This window comes from Sander vitreus, chromosome 10, assembly GCF_031162955.1.
Source record: "Sander vitreus isolate 19-12246 chromosome 10, sanVit1, whole genome shotgun sequence".
In the NCBI taxonomy this organism is placed as follows: Eukaryota; Metazoa; Chordata; class Actinopteri; order Perciformes; family Percidae; genus Sander; species Sander vitreus.
In genome coordinates this window covers 11407779-11423430 of record NC_135864.1, presented here as the reverse complement: position 1 = coordinate 11423430, position 15652 = coordinate 11407779, and the positions used below count along the sequence as shown (strand labels likewise).

Sequence of the window (15652 nt, the reverse complement as noted above, 5' to 3'; positions counted from 1 at the left end):
GCGTCGTGCCTAACAGGCTACTATTTTGCCATACTTCCTCGTAACACATCCTGCTGCTGCAGGAATAGCAACGCGGATTTCGGTGCCTCATTCTGGTGCCACTGATATGCCTGCACTTCTCTCTGGTGCTCTGAAACAGACGTTACAGGCAACAGAAACATTGCTGCACGTGACGCTAGTTAACACTACACTCGACAGCAGCTAACGTTAGCCTACTGCTAGCTAGTAGCTGGATAAAACACGGTTACAATGCTGACAGCTAACGCTAAACGGTGTAAAGTGTGACTGTATTTCACTGTAGAGGATTCCGACACTTAAATGCCCTTTTCCCCATCTGGTGGTTGTTTTTGTCATTCAACAGCTATTTACTAGTGAAATAAGATATTGTTATAGTGATTATATTATTATTAAACATTTAATTTTGACGATATGGCCTTAGCAATAAACAAGCTGTTCTTTAATGTCACCAACTGTTTAGTTCCCTTTTTTTTTTTTTTTTTTACTTTCTTAAAAAGTATCGGTTAAGGCACCGGTACCGTTTTTTAAAAGTACCGTTTTTTAAAAGTACCGCTTTAGCACCGGTATCCAAACCAAACAATACCCAACCCTAATATTGAATCTAGATTCAAATGTGTGACTAGATTAAATATATAATAAACAAATACAAATCTTAAACTCAAGTTCATAAAGTCACTTTCTTTGCATTCATTTGATTCCCAATCAAGATACACTGGTAAGAATTGCTTTCCATTGTTAATATGTACTAAAAACTGTTCTGAAATGCAAAATAATAGAATTTTAATCATGTGATAAAACATGCGATTAACTATAGAAATTCAACGATTAATCGCGATTAAGAAAATGTAATCGTTTGACAGCCCTAATTCGGATATAACGTATAAGTCCGTATCTCCTCTGTGCTGTATTTAATACTTTCAGTGGCATTTGGCAACTGCAGAACAGACCAAAAACTTGTAACTCTTCTCATTCAGACAAGCTCACAGTTCAAGCTGTTTGCTGGTAAAACATTCACATAATTTTAGAGGAGCTGTTTAGAAATCTACTACTTCAAGTAGGAAAGCTTTCCAAAGTTGGCTTTGTTTAGTGTACACCATGTTCATGAATGGCATCAACTGACAGGAAGTTAACAAGGGGCCAGGCTGTTGCCTAGCAATGGAATTCCATTGAAAAGGTCCAATTTGGAGTGGACGTCACAGTTACGTCACAGTATTTTGATTTGATTTATTATTTGCAAAAGAAAACAAAACAAATTAAAACACAAACAATCAGAATTTACCAAAGACCAAAAAAAAAAAAAGCATAAGTATAAGAAGGAGCAGGCGAAAGCATACAGCCTATTAGGTCCTGCACCTACTTCACAATATCATATTATTACAAAACATATATATGCAAATACAGCATACAATCTTTCAGGTCTTACAATAACTTACAACAATATACAACAATACCTTCACATTACAATTCCATTGCTATGTTTCAGTCTATTCCTTTCTGTATTGGTCAAGTATTGATTTCTTTAATCTGATATTAAGGCTCTGTTTGATGTCATTGTTCAGTCCATTCCATAAGGTTGCCCCACAAACTAAAACACACATACTTTTAAAAGCAGTTCGCACAAGAGGTTTTTAAACATACATTGTCCTCTTAGATGATATCCCCCGTCTCTATCATTAAACATTGCAAGTATGTTACATGGTACATTTTTTTCTTTAACTTTAAACATAAATTGTGCAGTTTTGAATTTAACAATGTCCATAAATTTCAGCAAATGTGAATTCAAAAACAGATGACTAGTGTTATTATCCTGATTTCTCTTTTATGCAATGTGCAAATATTTTGTAAGGTGCTTTTGTAGGTATTTCTCCACACTTCCACACAATATAACATCATCAAAGTCATCCCCGCAACAAAAAATGTGTGTCATCAGCAAAAACAGTACATTTTAGTACATTTGATATTTTACAAATGTCATTTAGGTAGAGGATGAACAGTTTTGGTTGTTGCGCATGCATTATGGTGGCAGAAAAACAGCCAAAACATTGATGAATATACTGTTTATCACAATACATTCAATGTTTTTTTCAGGGACGTCCTTCTAATAATACATCAATAGGGATAGCTGACTAGTTACTTAGCTTTAATGCTAAGTTTTAATGCTACACTGGTTTTAGAAGATGAGCCAAAACAGCCGACTGGTGAACTGTGGCAGTGCTAGCTCCAGAGACGGATAAGCTAAAGTTAGTCAGTTTTTCTGATAAAAATCAAGCTGCTAGCTGTCTGATGCTAATGTATTGCTATACAACATTCTGAGTAACTGTTAATTTACTGTTGGATTAACTTTTTACACTTTTACTTTTGTGGACTCTGTGTAATAGATTAATCACTATGTTGTTCTTTTGGACTTAATGTTGATCTTTCACTGCTGATTAATGGCCAACTCCTGTCTTCAACCATTTATTGGAAGTGTATTTAGCTCTCTGCATAGCTGTGAACATTTACACATAGTGAGGGCAGAAGAGATACATAAATGTATCCACTCAAATAGTTTAGGGTGACCATTTAATGTTAGCTTGTGGGTAATGAAGATCCTTTAAATGCTACTTCAGTGTACACGAAAATATATATATGTCCAACACTCAAGTACTAGAGAATTATAATATAAAGGTGGTTTATTTTTTACTTACTTTAATTACTTAATTCAACCAGTAAAAGTTTGCCTGGACATGCCTACTCTTGGTTCCTTTAAGTTTATGCTGCACACTTTCACACTGAGCAGCCAAGTCTTCCACCTTTGGGCCTGAAGCAGCTCCACTGCAGCAGCCGGCGATAAAGTTACCTTCATCAAGGCCTAATCGATGGTATTTGAGGAAGGTGAGAGTATTAGTTGTTTTGTCTCTCCTCCCACATTTTTCCCTGTTGACCTAGAAATTCAATGAAGTTGCTTTCAGTCACAAGTCCACTTCTCTAATCTCTAGACTCCTGCTGCCCAGACATGCTTTTTTGTCAGCCCCAACAAATTCTCTACATAGCATGTTATCCCCCTCACTGCAGTACTGCCCACATGCAATCTTGTTTATTTCTTGTGGTTATAGAGCGGGCTAAGCAGGTTGTGTTGTCAGAGCAGAAACTGACTCAGGCTGGGCCACAGGCATCCTTGAAAATGAAAAATTATTTTTGGCAGTAAAAAATATGGAAAATAAATTGTCAAAACCTGAAGAAGTCCCAAAACACAGCTGCTTACAGGTTGCTGAATTACTTTTTTAGAAGTTTTGTTTTTTATTTATTACTCCGTTTATTAAAATAAAAGACATTTGTGTCTGCGGCATATTCACAATTTCGTAGGTGGTGTCTCCAGACTCACTTGTTTTTCTAGCTGGATTCCTGAAGGTATTAGCCTGAGTGGTTTTACTCATCAAAGACAAAACAGAGAATGAACATAGCAGAATTACCTGTTCCCCAGTGTTCACATTGCCTGAAGTTGTGTTTTTCCCCATTTAAGCTGGTGAGGGAACATAAACCCTGTAAGCCATGGCAGGTTTTGTGTTCCAAAGCAGCGTCTATTATCATCCTTTTTAATAATTGTGTGTTGGTTCTGTTGGAAATTCAGTGGTAGAAAGTGAGTCACCATTGCCGTTTAACTTAATGTAATATATTTGTATGTATGCACTGTATGCTGAGAAATCAAGTATGGTATATCTGCCTATGAGTACTTTTGTGAACCATTGACTGGCTGTGGAGGATTAAGATAAAACTGGCTGGTTTACAGGCTGAACGTTCACTTTGATTGAAAGAACACGGAGTAGCTCACAGGCAGAATACATGGTCAGTGATGTGGCAACTTTGGAGGTTGTTTGGATCATAAGACCAATCAGTATCTTCCTGTGTTTGATTATTCATCAGTAAACATCCTGCCCCTTCTGTCGATGCCGCTGCCTCAGTAATGGATGCTTTTATTAAGGCTGATTAGATTAATTGTGGGGGATGAAGACACATTTGCTGGCAGACACTCAAGGGTAGAAGGAGAAATTATCAATCAATCATGTCCATCTCTAACCTCATAATGCACTGCTGATTGTTTGAAGTGCAGAGCTGGTGGAGACTTATATTGATGTAAGAGAACTCAGGCTTTTCTCTCCCTGTGTCTATTCTCTCTCTCTCTCTCTCTCTCTCTCTCTCTCTCTCTCTCTCTCTCTGTCTCTGGCTCTCTCTCTCTCTGCCCCCTGAAAACACAAAGCAAGAAGAGAATTTGTGTTCCACTCATCTAAAAATTGACCTTTGATATATAGAAAAGGGAATTGTTTACAACCACAAAAGGGTATGCCTTAGGAAGTCTTTCTCCTTGTATGTCTGCCTTTCTAACAACTCTCATTTAGAAAGAAAAGTTTAATGTAATATAAATGAAACCAGAACCGGAACTTGCATAATGTATTTTTGTCATCTAAAAAGAACAGACAAGATAGATTATTTACAAGTAGAAGAAAATTCTGAAAATTCAAGTTCAGAAAATTACGTGGCAGAATTTTTGTTCACACAGAAATATGTGGTCAACACAGATCCCGATTTTGTAGTTTTTACGTTTTTGAGCAGATGCATTACAGTTAGTTTAATGCATTACACAACTGATGTGCATGTTGTGCCGGCAGATGCAATCCCTGTTACAGTAATAATAAGTCTGGTGGTTGTGGTGCTACCTACACTCCATACTGTACATGACACAGTCAGACTCAGTCAATAATCTTCAACTCATATTGCAACAAAACCACTAGTTGGGGTTTCACTTGGAGGAGTAGGATTTCACTCTTTTTCACAAATTTTTTTTCTTCTTGTGCTTATGCAAACCCAAGCTCTATATATACTGATAGATTGTAGGTCTTACACAACACAGCTCTAATTAGTTGACCCCCGCTGGTTTTATTGTGCTGTAAGTAACAGATCAAAGCAGTGGGGAAGGAAAGATATAAAACATGAATAATTTGTGTCTGTGTTCGTGCACCAGGGAAGAAGGTGGGGTGTTTGATTGATGAGCATACATGTATATTGAAAATTGTGTAAGAGCAGCTGTGTGTTTACTTTCCTGTGTGTGTGCGTGCAGTAATATGTTAAACAAATTACTGTGTTCTTATGCAGCTATTTAACAGTTTGTGGGAAACTTAATGCCATCACAAAATGTTCATTAACAACGTTTTTCAGTTACTTTTTCTTATAGAAAAACGTCCTGGGCTGCATTATGTTTGCCCAAAAGCTACTGTAAATGCAAAATGTTTAATGAGATTGGTGTGAGAGTTCAATCTTTCATTACAGTTGTTTTCACATGGACACACTCCACTCTGACTCCGGTTGAATTTGTGATGGATTGCTCCCGTTGATGATTCGAGTTTTGTGCTGATGTAGTTTTACTTGCTTGGTTGTGCTGATGTTGTCTGTAGGTGAGGAGGATGTATAAAGACACACACGCACACACACTCTCAGTAAGGTCAAAAAGCCATCCACTACTAAAGGCAGTTTTGCAATCCGTGCATTTTATTGTGCCTGCTATGTGTTTTCATGATTAAGGATTCCTCCTAAGGGTTTCTCTTTCCATGTAAATGATCAAATGTCACCTTACCTCAACTAACTAATACTGCATAAAGTTCTTCACCCCCACTACCCCAATTATGTGAACTCAAACAAATTCTCTTATACACATTTTCTTTTAGAATATGTATATAGTGAATTATGTGACATATTGTGCAATTTCCTCTGCTTATTTGGGGTGGGAATGAGGTGTTTTATTTATTTGTATTTAAAAAAAAAAATTAGCTTATTCATAGAGTAATGCAGTTCTATGTATTTCAAACAGATAGAGCCAAGACAGATATTGCCTGTTATTTATTTATTTATTTATTATACTGTACTTCTGTCATCAGCTTCCCTCTTTGTTTCTCTCTTCCTATCTCAGTCAAACTTCTCCCTCTTTTCCGCCTCTGGCTTTACGATAGTGGTTTGCTATTGAAAGCTTGTTCATTGTTAACAAAATGGTCCCCAACTTCTCACTCTCGATAGGGAGGTTTACAGCCAATAGGCCTTAAAATGGCTTCATTTCCCATCAGCCTCACTCCCCTGAGGGAGCGTTTAGTGGAGCTAAAGGCCAATCAGGAGAGTCCGGGGGATCAGTAAAGCCTTAGTCTGAAATCAATCCTCAGAGTTCACGAGCTCATGACTCTGGGGCACAGGGGGAATCACCTTCCCATCAAATTAATTTTAACCAGACAGAGTCTGTTCAGAAGGACCTGTCAATATCAATTATTATAAAAGGATACATGACATAATAAACTTCAAAGTCCAAAATATTGCAGACACCTTGTCAAAAGCCATAATCCTGCATGCATGTTTTAAATGTGCCAATCACAAGAGAAGCAGACCGATGAAAGAAGGCTTTTTATCTGTTGAACTGTGAGCTGCAGCTTCATTGAAGAGCAGTTTAAGTTCAAACACTCTGTGAGCATGCAGACGCAAGATTAAAAAAAGGAATACTGAACCTTAAAGTTCCTACCTGTTGCTTAAACTGTATATTTAATAATTAATGCACCCTCTGCTGGCTGCTGGCTACCACAGTGCAAAGAAAATGTCAGTGGATTGAAAGCAATTAGCTGTGGGGCCAAGTTGACAGAAAGCCCTGTTTAGCAGAAAGGGTACACTCTAAAATGGAAAGGAAATGTTATGATCAGAGGCAGAGAAATCAAATGTTATATACTGCAGGAAAATCCTTTACCACTTCAGGCCATCCTCAAAAACACTCACTGAATTGTTGCACTTATTTTATTTTCAAAACAATATTTACTGTGTAATGTTGATAGTAGGCTTAAATACTGCTGACTTGGCTCACAAGATCAGCGAATTCAAACAAGAAGACTCAGCTCATGAGTTGAAATTTTACATATCTGACACGAAATGTATGTCATAGAAATTCACACATGACCAGCACGGAAGAATTTGTTCTTGCCTTATTAAATATGCAATGTAACTTGTGTTGTGATATCAGTCTGTTGTCTTTAGAGAAGTGGCCATGGTTAGCTGATTGACAGACAAAACGGGAGGAGGAATGTAGTCTGGATCAACAGAAGTATATTTCCAGGATAATTGCCTGATATTCTGTGCGTGGCTAACACGCCGGATATCCCTCACCTTCCGCTCTCTGTGTGTTGCTGTTCTCAAACTCTGTTTGCTTCTAGAAATAACAACAAACTTTGAGCTAGCACGTTACAAGCTGAAAATGGCAAGTTTTGAGGAGAATTTGGATTTTGTGCAATTCCCCAGTCAAGCAACACTGCCTTAAGTTACATCAACTTGGCGACAGCAAGAAGATGATTAGCTTAGCTTAGCATAAAGAGCGGAACAGACTGTATTACTCCCACTGAGTTTTCACATTAATTAACACAACATTATTTTCCGGTCTCTCAATGACTTTTTCGTTGTCTGAGTTAATCTGAATTAATCATTCATGACTCACAGAAATAATTCCGTAGAACAGCATGGTACTGCATGTTAAATTGGACAAACCAAACTCAAATAGTGGCAACCAGCTGAGACTCATATGAAAAATGTCCCAGATGCCTCTCACTTTATGCATTTCGACTCATTATCAGTATCTATAAGACTTTGTCTTCACCTTGACCCTGTTATAACAATCTCCTCTTGAATCACCAGCTTAAAAGTAAGGGGCTTTCAACCGTAACTCCGTTAATGAGACACATAGCTTCATAGAATGAAGATGGCTCTTTGGGTGAATTGGTTTTGCACATTACTGACTGGGACTGTCTCTTGTTTCTGACAGTTGATGTAGGATTTGAGCAGGGCTGTAGTACTTGAGTCTGGTCTTGAGACCGTTTTTCTATGGTCTCGGACTTGCAGGTATTTGGACTCGGACTTGTCTCAGTCTCGGCCACTGGTCTTGCCAAATATGGCTTTTGGTCTTGACCGACTTTATTATGTTTATAATAATATTGGAGGGAAAGTGAAACACAGCTTGGGCGGGGATGTTCGGCTTTTCACAAGTTTATACAGCTAGCTAACGCTACGCCGACGTTTGCTAACGTTAGCGCAACAGCGTTAGCCTAGCCTGCTAGGTAAATATTACGACTGCCTTCGGAGTTTCCTATATCTGCGTCCACGTTGTCAATATAAGACCTGTGGCGTTAGTTCTCCTTTTGTACCATAATTTTATTGAATGAAATGTTAAGCTTTGCTCCTACAAAATGGGTGGGTTTTTGTTATGTTACACACAAAGCTAACTGGCTATAGTTAGCCTGTACGTATGCTAGCGGACATTAGTTAACGTTGCCGACCCAGCCAGCAACTTTGGCAGTAGAGTTTCGGCGAGCTAACCACGACAGTATTGTCGCCCACGATCAATCTCTGCTGCTAAAAGCAGTCAACCTGCATTGATGTTTGAAATGGAGACACACATATCGTGCCTTTTGAAGGATACAACGGTGTACAAATGCTTGTACTGTTGAGTATACTGTGAAAAATGGTTCGTATGATTTTCTCAGCTAATCATAATATGTAAAAAGAATTATTTTGCTCCAGCTCCTTGAGTGCAATCTGTGTGTGTCCCAACCTGCTCCTTCCCTAACAACTTCCTGATGGATTTATTTTAAAATTCTGCACATTGTCTCAAATAAAAAGAACATATGTTAAATTACACTCTGTTCATTGTTGTTTAACCAAACTTTAATGTTTTCTGAAAATACATTCTTTCCTATTAACCCACGTCCAAATAACAATATAATACAATATTTTTTTAGGGAAGGCATAAACCAACCATAGGGGTACACTCTGTAATACTGGTCACTTCTTTTCTACACTACATCTGGAGTGAAGCTATATTATATTGTCATTCAGTTGCCCAAATGCTCAGTACTAGTACCTAGCAGTGGTAATAGTAGTGGATTGGTGTTTGTATCAGTTCTAACACTGCTATTATGAGGTATGACCATATGTCATTCTGTTTTCTTTAGATTATATGATATCAAGGGGAATGGCTATACTTACAAATCCTGGAGGTTGTGACACTGTTTTTGCTTTTATATACACAAATAACCCAAAATGATTGTCTTGATACTGTCATGCATAAGACTTTTTTATTTCTGTCCTGGACTCGGTCTTGTCTTGGACTCAAACCTCTTTGGACTCGGTCTTGACTTGGTCTCGACTAGTCCTGGTCTTGGAATTGTCTTGGACTCGACAAAGGTGGTCTTGACTACAGCCCTGGATTTGAGCATGATGAAATGAAAAGCAAATATCTGACAGATCAAATAACATCAAATAGATGCGGATACACTCTTTTAGAGATGACTGTGCTGGTGTAATATTAAATTGTTTACAGTCTATGTTTATGTTTGTTGTCTATGTTTGTCTCTATTGTATTGAGATGCACATGGTTTTGGTGCAGTTTGTGCAATTTTACCTGATTTGTTCTTTCTATAGATACAAAAGGGCAGCTGTTCTCCATCAATAGTTAACTGATCAGCAAAGATCTCTCATAAAAAGTAATTGAGTTGTGCAAAATACAGCTACCAAATCTTAAAGCAACTAGAGAAATGGATCCAATTACTTTGTGCATCAGTGACATTGAAACCATCATGTTTGAGTGCTTCAAATGAGATATTTAGGCAAAAGGAATGATTCATGAGGTCCATTCGAAAATGATTTGAACAAGTAGAGTGCCACCATGTGAGGAAAGTTTATACACCAATACAGAGAGTAGGCCATCTTTAAAAAGAAATGCAAATTTCATTTCAGAGAAAGAGCTTCTTATATATTTTCTGAGGGCATACATAAAACAGTAATTTACTTGTGTTCTTTTATTAATTGTACATTGGGGCACAGAGATGGTTAACACCACATTTGTGTAAACTCAGACCATGACCAAAAATAAGTTTGATAAATAATCTTAGCTCAAGGTCCACTTACTAGCTTTTGTTAACTTTTAACCATAGCTTCTTCAGCAGATTAAGTTTGCTCATTTTGTCATGGAGACACCTCAGTATAGCCTTGTTTCCATTCACCTACTTCTATGCACATTTTGAAGTATGTCATTAAAAAAGCTAGATGGAAACATCAACATTCAATTAGACTTACTCAATTTGTGCAATAAAGTTTTTACGTTTGCTTGAAGGGTTTTTGCCTTTGTCGAAAAACAAGTTGATTGATATTAAAACGCCTTTGCCAAATAAGTTCTGACGAACATTTAACTCACATGGCTGATCAGCTGTTTCTGTTGTCGGTGTCTTCATGGACATTCCCAGAACGTGTATTTGTCTCCGGACAGCATAAAACATAGCCAATACTAGCTTTCATGAAAGAACAATTAAAACCTGCCCAACTGAACCAAATTCCTGAAGAGCTCTCTCCATTTTGTCTCGTAAATGGGTTGGCCAATTAGGTGACTTGTTTTGTTTCTGGTTAGCAACCTCTACTTCTTCGACTCTGTTTACTGGCGGATTACAGTCATGCGTAGCCTATAGCGCCACCTTCTGTTGAATCTACGTTGTAGCCTAGATTATTCGCTCCAAACCAGTTGATGGATTCACACCTAATTTGTAGAGATGCACCGATTGACCGGAATTGGCTGATTTTCACGTCATCGGCCATGACCGGCGACCTGCCGGTCAGACTGAAATATGCCAATTTTATACCGGTCAAATGCACTCGGGCGCCGCATGCATGATTTACATCGCGCAACAGCAACATCACACGTGCAGGGTTTTCGCTGTATACATGTAGCAGCGGCGCACTGCCTCTCAATCAGCTCAAGTCATAATTATACACGGCTCGAATAGTCAGCTGCTCTCTCCCCCTCACGCTGTATAAACGTTACTGTTTAAATTTATTCAATTTATATAACTAATGTGTTTTTTTTATACAGTAGCTCAATTTAAAGAATGTAATGAAGGATATGTAGTTTAAGATTGATGGCTTGATATGTAAACATTTTGTACTATAGTGGTGCCAACTAAGTTGACCTACTAATGGCTTATGTGATTGCAAATACAAACCAAGAGTGCATAGTCATCTTGCTAACACATTATTCAATTACTGAAGATGGTTGTCAACTAGTCACTTTACAATCACTCAGGCTTAGTGTAGGTGTTACTGCCAACATTTGCTGGCATTTGATGCCATTATTGGCATGTGTATTTGGCAACTTAGCCAGCTCTGAGCACCTTATTGCTGACAAATGGTACAAACCTCGTGATGATTGATTCATCATTTTCATCTAATGGGTAACTGATGCTTTTCTTGCTTTGTATTCAAAAGTAGCAGCCCCCTCAAATGCACCACACTACGCTCTGACTAACTCTGAGCTGGCACGCAATCTTGTTTGTTAAAAAAGACGTAAGAAAGTGGAGAGTGGGCAGATCGCAGAGGAAGGATAACAGTGTCACAAGGTGAGAAATAGTAGTCAGGAAACTATTTCTGGGCACATGCCCAACTGGGCCAATTTCTGACCTCTTTTCCAGTCTAAATCAGCGTTCTACTGCCAGTCTATTGTTAAACCCTGCATTAGTTTTCATTTGGACTCCTATCACTCCCTGTGTTGTAAACCTGCATCACAGCGATCATGGATGTGTAGTAAAGCTTAATGTTTTACCACTCCTCTCCTCCCACTGTATTATCTCTCCTCTGAGTGTACTGCCACCCAGTCAGCAGGACAGCTAATAGGGTTGTAAGCAGTTAACAGGCCTGTGAAGCTCCTGTCGGGAACATTAACATTGCGACACCACAGCAATCAGTGCGTTATCGGACCTCTCCATGGCAACATAGAGTGGGTCTGAGCAGGGACGCTGTTGTTGTGTTAGCGGAATTTTTAGAAGAATATTAATAAGCAGAATGAAAGGCAATGTAAAACAGTCCTGTTGCTATATGACAAGCATGCTGATACTGATAGTTTCGCTTTTGTCAAAGCCTATACTATTGCCTATAAGGCTATCAAATGCAAAGCTGCTAGTTAATTACAGCCTTAATCATAACAATTACATATAAGTAGTCAAGCTGTTGGGGTCCTTGAAATGTTTATATCAGTTACATCATAATTACACTATCATGTTTATGTCCTGTGGAAAACATATTGCTGCTTTGTTTGTAAACATCTCTCCAGCATATTTGAAGAAAAGCAGCACAAGAAGCTTCTTGGTGGTGTTCTGTCAGTGGGAGAGTGAATTTGCCAGGGACCGCACACACACACTGTGAGTAGAATTAAACCAGCAGTTGGGAAAAACTTTTTTAAGGTGTAAAATTCCATTGCTGTTCAGTGCTGGTTTGGGTTACCACAGTTAAACTAAGTGTCAGGAAAAAGAGGGACAGGCTTGTGGCTCAGCCAGCAGCCGCTGCAGCTTGGTAATTTACAGGTCTGAGCAGGAGCTCAACCAGCAAGAGTTGTAAGAGTACTTAGAGCTGTGATATGAACTACAGATCAGGAGAATGAGCTGCCGGTGAATGTATGATGTGTTCTTGTTGACTTTACTGCAGGGTTTTTATCTATGGGGATCTGAATTTGCTTTTCTATGCAAGACTTAGGATTTGGCAGAAAACCACAAGCCTGAGGTTTTGTGTGGCAGCTGATGTGTATTGTTAGTGGTAGGTTGGAGAATTGTCAGTGTTTTATGCCTCAGATAAAATGTCTGCATTTATACTTTGCTTTGAGGCAATGTTATATGTACACTGCTTTATGCCTTTGTGTATTGTGTGTCAAGTTTAACTTTGGTCAGGTCTTGTATTTATTAAACGAAATAATTCCACTACTGTAAAAGGTCAATTCAGAAGTTGAAAGTGTGAGGAATATAATTCCATTCATTATTAAAAGTATCAGCAAAAACATGTAATTTATTTATTATACATTTTTAAGGTTTCTTTAACTTATTAAAAGAAAGAAAGAAAATTAACTCTCTCTCTCTCTCTCTCTGATAGAAAGAGACAGGCTGAGTGGGGAAAACTGTGGTAATTGTAGTGTGTGTGTGTGTGTGTGGATAACATTGGCGCTGAAATAAAAGTAGCTACGCTGCTATACGTGATGCTTATGCGCCCAGTGTGTTTTGGCTGTTAGACTGAAAGCAGGGTGACAGAATTCCTTTAACCCATCTAAATCAATGCACCTTTTTTTTTGGGGGGGGGGAAACTCGAATAACGAGCCGAAAAGGGAATTTTAAATCTCACTCTTTCTTTCCTCTTGTGTGTCTCTCTCTCCAGTTGCAAACCATAACATGACCATGGCTTCTAACTCCATGACAATGCCCATGTCAGACCCCAACGCCTGGGCAACAGCCATGAGCAACCTGGGCATGCCTCCGATAAGCATGACTGGACAGCAGCCCATGCCAGGTACCACAGAAAACATGCTACATGCTGCCAAACAGATCACACCGTCCCGCACGGAAATGCATTGTGTTGTACAGGGAATATATTGATGTGGGAATTTCTATCCCACAGCTCATAAAAAATGAACTTGTTAGACTTAAGTTGACACTTTTTGTGGTTGGAAGATACACTTTAAGTGAGGTATAGCTGCCTACATGTTTAGAGGGGGGAGAAACAGCCACCTAAAGGTTACAGAACCTTTTTTGGTTGTTCTTGAATCCACAGACTGGCTAGAACAAAATGTGTGTAGGAGGACGCATGAGTAACAGTGTTTCCGCCCCCTCCGCTGCCCTTGAGCAAGTCGTTGAGCATCAGCACGGGAGAAGTTGTTCTCATCGCACTGGGCAGCTCCCGATGCGTCAATGTTTGAATGTGTAGAGCTTCCCCTCCTCTGCATCTACTCCCCCAGGCAATTATAATGAATAATATGCTGTTAGCTCATTTTCTTGGTTAAGTAAAGGTTTGGAAATGGCAAATGTGTCCAAAGGATGATGACGTGTGTATGCTTTTATACGTACCTGTGGGGCCCGTGGGGGCTGTAAATCATCCTTGTCTGACTGTACACAGGAGTTCCACGAGTCACTGAAAAGTAAGTAACCCTCATCCAGCCCCCATGGGGTTGACTAGGTTCATCCTGATTGGCTGAGCACATAAATGCACATTTTAGTATAGGTGAAAGATTTATGCAATTTTTGAAATTATTAGATTTTTTTGCCCAGAGTTTGATAGATGGATAGATAGATATCCTTTATTTATATTGAACATGGTAACATACAATTACATTTGGAGAGTTCTTATGTTCAGTGAACGACAGTTTTAACAATAAAAACAAAACAAGACATCACATACATTCAGGACGTAAGATTTAAATAAATAGATAAATAAAATATAAGAATTGCACATGAGAGGGGGTCAGTGATGGGATAAAATAGCAATGCATTTCATATTTAAATGATTTTCCATGTTGCCAGGTAATGTTATTTGCAGGAATTAGGAGTTCTGATGGCCCAGGGGAAGAAACTGTTTTGTAGTCTGTTTGTCTCTTTATGCACCCGTACCAGCTGCCAGAGGGCAGGACGTTGAACAGGTGCTGACTGGGGTGGGAAGGGTCTTTAATTATATCCCTTGCCCTGCTGAGACAGAGAGCTGGAGATGTCTTCTAGATGAGAGGATCTACACCTCTCACATGTCTATACAGCAGCCGGTTATCTTTGCTTAGCATAAAGACTGAAAGCAGGAAGAAACCGAGCTAGCCTGGCTCTGTCCTAAGGTAACAAAATCCACCTACTAGCATCTCTAATGGCCACTGCGGAACCATTTGTTGGCCAAGCGCAATGATTTGAGGACAAGGACAAGACTCACTGATCGCACCAAAGAAATCTTGCACATAACCCCCTGTAAAAACCAGAAATTGTCTTTTATACACTTTGGTTTTTGTGCGATTAAACAAAGTATAAAATAACAGCTTGCTTGGCTAACTTTGGAGGCACTTGTAGGCAGATTTTGTTACCTGTGGACTGAGCCGGGCTAGCTGTTTCCCCGTTTCCAGTCTTTATGCTAAGCTAAGCTAAGCAGTTAAGCTAGAGCTTCATATCTAATAGACAGATATGAGAGTGGTATCTCATCTAACTCTCTGCAAGTAAAAGAATTATCTTACATCCCAACATGTCAAACTGTTCCAATGGGAGACATATCAGAGGGCTCAGCCTATGTACTTAGAAATAGAGTTATGTATAACTAGTGCCTACCATCAGGTCACATTTGGTTAGCAGCTGATAATGTGCCAGCATGTAGTGCGTGTGTGTTGGCATATCAAATCTGCCAAGTTTACAACAGAGGGGTTTAAGAGTAGATAATGTTTCTTCATGCTGATCCCTTCTGTATAACTTAGCTCGCTTAAATGCAAGATATACTGTATAAACACATCAACATCCCATAATCCCTCTAAGGCCTGGTTTCTTAAACTACGGGTCACAACCCCAACTGAGGCATGAGCAGACTTCTTTTGTTGAAGAGTATGACTCAGCGGGTACCGCTATGCCCTGAAAACACTAATGCACAGTTACTGTGTTATCATACAAACACAGTCAACAATAAAAGAAATTATTTGTACAGAAACCATAAACTTAAGTACAGAAGATGGACATTTAGGCTATGTTCTTCTCCACAGACAGTTTTGGTCTCACCATGAACAGGCAAGCATAAACAGCCCACTTTACTGAAATAAGAATAT

The 15652-nt window shown here is 38.9% G+C and overlaps 1 protein-coding gene across 1 annotated transcript in view; it reads left to right on the top strand.

Annotated features, from left to right (window-relative positions):
- The window catches only part of LOC144524170 (ecto-NOX disulfide-thiol exchanger 2-like), a 184358-nt gene that overhangs the window by 85356 nt on the left and 83350 nt on the right, over nucleotides 1-15652 (top strand). Inside the window, exon 4 of the mRNA XM_078260239.1 lies at nucleotides 13252-13383. Coding sequence (XP_078116365.1) covers nucleotides 13252-13383 — 132 coding nt within the window. The remainder of the gene's footprint in view (nucleotides 1-13251; nucleotides 13384-15652) is intronic.